We start from the raw sequence: 5438 nt of genomic DNA on the forward strand, positions 1-5438 counted from the left end.
GACATTTACACAGGCTGGCCTGGAAAGGTGCATGATGCACGCATCTTTCGGAACAGTGGCCTGTTCAGGAAGCTGCAGGCCGGGACTTTTTTCCCAGACAGGAAGATCACAGTAGGGGATGTCAAAATGCCCATTGTGATCCTTGGAGACCCCGCTTACCCGTTACTCCCTTGGCTCATGAAACCCTATACAGGGAAGCTTGACAGGAGCAAGGACCGGTTCAACTACAGGCTGAGCCGGTGCCGAATGACTGTGGAGTGTGCTTTTGGCCATTTAAAAGCCCGCTGGAGGTCCCTGTATGGGAAGCTAGACTTGAGGAAAAGCAGCATCCCCGCGGTTATATCCCCTTGCTGTACCCTCCATAATATTTGTGAAGGGAAGAGTGAAACATTCAGTCAGGCATGGACCACAGAGGTTCAAGTCCCGGAGACTGAATATGCACAGCTAGAGAGCAGGGCTACTAGAGAGGCCCAGCACAGGGCTACAAGGATTAGGGATGCCTTGAGGGAAGAATTTGAGGCTGAAAGCCAACAGTAATGTTTGCTGCCTTGCATGGGAGTGAAGTGCAGTGGTTACACTGTTAGGATTCTATTATCCCTAACATGATTTCCAGTGACTGTTTCTTTACTAGGATAAGGTATCTTTCACTATCTGCAATAATAAAGACTGTTTTCAAAGCCAAGATTTATTTTATTGAAAAGAAAAAGACTTCATTGACAGACAGACACACAACATTTCAGGAACATAAGAGGGCAGGGGGGTGGGTTGGTGAACTGCACAGTCACAAGTTTGCATATGTCCTGTCTGGAGTGCTGTGCAATGGCTGCTGCACTTCAGGGTGCATATACTGCATGGTGATGGGGGTTGAGTGCAGAGGGTAAGGGTCGTAGTTCTCAGGGCTGGTTGGTGAACGTACAGGTGTTGGAGGCAGCTGGTGGTGGTAAGAACCTGGATGCTGGGGAAGGGGGTTTGGAGCTGACATTGGGGCAGAAGAGAATAAAATTTGGGACGGGGGGGAGCTGTGGGGCAGCACGGGACTGCTCTGCCTGCATGGCTACGAGTGCCTGGAGAGAGTCCGCTTGGCGCGCCAGGATGCCTAGCAGCTGGTTTGTGCTTTTCCTCTTTGCCACAGCGTTTCTCCACCAATGTCTCTGGCGGATCCTGCTTTCCCTTTCTCTCCAGTCCTGCAGGTGTTTACTCTCTCTAGCAGAGTGGTTAATAACTGCTTTCAGCATGTCTTCCTTGGTTTTTCGCGGCTTTTTCCTCAGATTCTGTAGTCTCTGTGCTGTGGTAGATCTGGGCAGTCCAGCAGTCAAGGTCACTTTTGGAAGGCAAAAATGGCAACAGTTAACAGGGTAGCATTGTTAATTATCTCATCCACACAGTAATTCCCACCCACTGAAGGAGTTTACTGTCTTCACTTTAGCATACTTTTCCCATATCAAATAAGTGCACACATAACCCAACAGGAGCCACAAAATGGTGAGTAAGGGGTACAGATTGCTTCAGGGCTGTGCAGGGGTTTCTGTGCATTGGTGACAGCAAACAGCTGCAGGGGGGATCTGCACTAAACAGTCTCCCAACATTTTCCACAGGAGTTACTCCTGGAAGCTATCTCCCTGCTGTGGGTCACCAGGGAAGAGCGGGAAGGTCTTCTACAGCAATGCGGATTCCGCCCTGGCCCCTATGCAGCTTGCCTGTGTGCAGCAATGGTCCCCCCACCCCTCGTGGCACAGTGGCGCAGACGCATTAGCCTGACTGGGACAAGGACCACAGTGGCTCTCCCTATAAACCTGCGCAGGCACATTGCCCATGCTCTGGCTGAAATTTTTGAGGAGATTACTGCAGCTGATTACCGCGATGTGATAGACCACATCAGTGGGCTATTCCACATCTAGGCATGCATGCATGCAGCCCTAACCCCCCCTCCTCTCCCGAAACATTTCCACCCTGAAAATAAAAGCCGCTTACCGGTAACCCGCTCCTCTGCTTGTCCTTCAGCAACTGCTGGCTGCTGCGATTGGCTACCTTCCTCCTGGCTTGAGAAGAGCTCCTGGCTGCATGCCTCCTGGGACTCTGGGGTGTCTTCCCCCATCCCAGTAGCTTCACTTGTGGTTTCCTCCACCCCCACCTCCTCCTCCTGCTCCTGCTCCTGTCCCCCACCCTGCTCAGAAGTGTCCATCATGGTCCTCGGATTGGCAGTGGGGTCACCCCCAAGTATCGCGTCCATCTCCCTGTAAAAACGGCAGGTCGTGGGGGCAGCGCCAGAGCAGCGGTTTCCCTCGCGGGCTTTGTAATAGGCACTCCGCAGCTCCTTTACTTTAACCCTGCACTGCAGCGCGTCCCGCTCATGGCCCCTATCCAGCATGGACCTTGAAACCTGCTCAAAGATATCATAATTCCTACGGCTGGAGCGCAGCTGGGACTGCACAGCTTCCTCCCCCCAAACACTAATGAGGTCCAGCAACTCGCCATTGCTCCATGCTGGGGCTCGTTTGCCACGTGGAGGCATGGTCACCTGGAAAGATTAACTGATTGCACTCCACACATGGCTGAGCAAACAGGAAGGGGATTTTTAAAATTCCCGGGCCATTTAAAGGGCGGGTCACCTGAGGCCAGGGCAGTAGAGTGCAAACTGATGAGCAGAGTGGCTGAACAGGAATTCTGGGATATCTCCTTAGTCCCTGGAGGCCAATTAAAGCGCTGGTGTGTGTCCACACCTGATGAGCAGCGCTGGATCACCAGTGCTGCACTCCTTATACCCCAACCCGACCAGGTGCACAGCCAGCGCTGCAGCCAGGGAGTTGCAGCGCTGGATGTGCCTTGCAAGTGTGGACGGAGAATAATTGCAGCGCTGGAAAGTGTACTTGCAAGTGTAGCCAAGCCCCCTTGCCCCCAGCCGCGTCAAGAGAAACGAATTAGGCCCTTTCCCCGTAGAGGGAAGCCGAGCTCTGTCTTCTGAGGGCTGAAGGAAACCGGGAACACTGCTTCTGCTCCGAATTAAATTGTGACTCCTTTCGTCAAGCATCAAATCTCTCTGTGCTTGGTTGGTAGCTGCCTTTCAGCTGCTCGGCTAAGAAGTCTGGCAGGGTCCCGGAGCGGGCGGCATGGGGAGGAGATGGAGCGAGAACTAGATGTCTAGAAACACCAGAAAGTGGTCTCGATTCTGGAGCGTTCCTGTCGGTGCCGCAGCGCCCTCTGTCGGGCTCTTGTGTGAACTGCACAGAGGTACGTGGGAGCAGAAGTTCTGGCTTCCATAGAGGAGTCGCGGTTTGTAAGTGAAGGACACGGGGGGTAGTTTAGTTTTGTTTATTTTTGTTGCTATTGAAACAACTATACAGCTATACAGCTTTGAAGCCAGAGATATTTTGCATTTCGCTCCATTAAGGGAAGATGGTTTCCCGCTGGTTATGTTTAGTAATGAACTTTCCTTGAGAAAGTATCCGTAGGAAGAAAAGGAAATAAAATGAATTTATGTCTCGGATTTCTTGTAATCTAGTCACCACAATGAACACATGTGGAGTGACTCCGGATTTATTCTGATCTTCACACAGCTATCCCATGACCTGAAGGCCTGGGTTCTAGTCCCCTGGTCCTCACGTTATGGCCCCATTGACTCCACTAGAGTTGTTTTCATTTATAACGGCTGAGGATCTGTCCCCTTGGCTGCCATGGAATTATGCTGCTTTAAACCATCTGGGGATCTGCCCCTGCATCTCCTCCCCTAAACTGCCTGTCAGAGGATGAGGGTTTTTGCCCTGAGACCAGCTCTGCCTGTGTCACTGTGCATCCACCGCACACAGGTAGCTGCCTGAGTCCCCCAGCTGGGAGTCGGCGATGTGCAGGGAGCTGCGTTTCCCACTTTCCAGGCGCTCGCCTATGAACCGCCCCACAGAGACATTCTGATTAGAGCTCGCGGTCAGCAGATGGGTCGGCCCTTGCCCAGGCAGCTGCTGGTACCACTGGAAGGCTTGGAAAGCGCTGGTGAAGGAGCAGGACATGGTGGAGACCTTTCCTTCCTCAGTGCCCAGCGACTCGGGGCTCTGAACCACTTGGGCTTCGCAGCAGGAGACTGGAGGAAAAGGAAATAATAGCAGGTAAAATAATGATTATGAGAGTGTTACATTGTCTATCTATGGATCTATCTATTCAGCCGTCCCTCTCCAGCCTCCATCCATCCTTCTATTGTTCTATCCCCAGTATCTATTTCTACATGGCTATATATAGATACAGATCTTTCCATCTACATGTCTATATTTCTCTCTGTTCTCTTCCCGAATCTTAAAAAGCAGGACAAGAAATGCTAACAAATAACTCCAAAGCAACATTACTGTCCACATAGATCAGATGCTGAAATATGGCCCACTGGCAGACCCCTCACTCCTGACGTGTGCAGTAGCTGGTTAGAGAGATAGAAAGATAGGTAGAAATCTACTGGCAGAGGAATGAAAAGATAAGAGAGCTTGCCCCCCACTGACATCTAAGAGTCTGTATATTTTTACCCGTTAGAGCGAGAAAACATCGGTTTCACTCACAGAGCAAAGCCAGGGTGAGGAGAAGGCGCCACGGAGCAGCTCCACTCTCTGAGCCCATGGTGAGCTCCGCTTCTTCTCTCCCTGGCAGCAGAGGAATATACCGAGGCAGAGTCAATCCGGGGAAGGTCTGCGGGAGAGGAGACCAGCGGAAGCGAGAGTTCTCCCTCCCCTCGGGTTACCGCTTCTCAGGGGAAGGATTCTCCGCCCACAGAAGCTGCTGTTTCGTTCTCTGCCCCGGGGCGGAACAGCAGCTCTGCGGGCTGGGCTGGGCTGGGTTCGTTGAGGACAGCTGAGCCCAGATCTCAAACTGGCGGAATTATCCAGGGTTTGCAGGTCAGGATTGTGAGCATTCTAGCGCCATCTGCTGTGCTGGTAGAGAAAGGCGGGGGGAGAAATTCTTTGATACAGGGGAATTCCAGCTTTTATCATGGGAATGATGCCGAACCATGCACAGCTTCACCATCCATTTACTCCAATGGATCTTCGCCGATTTACACCAGCTGGAGACATAGCTCCATTAACCCTAATAGACCACTGCCCATTTAGGAAAGCTGAGACCTAACCCCTTGAAAACACAGAACATTGGTAAGTAAGAGCCCCTGGGAAGCAAGTCTATGCGGAAAAAGAGAGCAGGAGAGTTTGCAGGTTTTTTAGAGAGATATTAATAGGGCAAACTACCCCAACTTATAGGAAAGTTAGGAATTGTGGTAAGAGGCCACCTTGGTTTAACCAGGAGGTCGTCAATCACCTGAAACTCAAAAAATAAAATGTCAGGCAAAAAGTAGAAACTAGATTAAATTACAAAGGATGAATATTGAAAAACCAAGAGCATGTAGGGACTAAATTAGAAAGGCCAAGGCACAAAATGAGATTAAACTAGTTAGGATCATAAAGGATGTCAAG

The 5438-nt window shown here is 51.0% G+C and overlaps 1 gene segment (V, D, J or C); it reads right to left on the reverse strand.

The window, feature by feature from the left end:
* Positions 1-3456: 3456 nt before the first annotated feature.
* LOC120392589 lies at positions 3457-4896 on the reverse strand. The segment is given in 2 exon segments: positions 3457-4072; positions 4536-4896. Coding segments are annotated over 2 exon segments (351 nt in total).
* Between the last annotated feature and the right edge of the window lie 542 nt (positions 4897-5438).

The sequence above is a fragment of the Mauremys reevesii genome, unplaced genomic scaffold (genome assembly GCF_016161935.1).
Source record: "Mauremys reevesii isolate NIE-2019 unplaced genomic scaffold, ASM1616193v1 Contig103, whole genome shotgun sequence".
In the NCBI taxonomy this organism is placed as follows: Eukaryota; Metazoa; Chordata; order Testudines; family Geoemydidae; genus Mauremys; species Mauremys reevesii.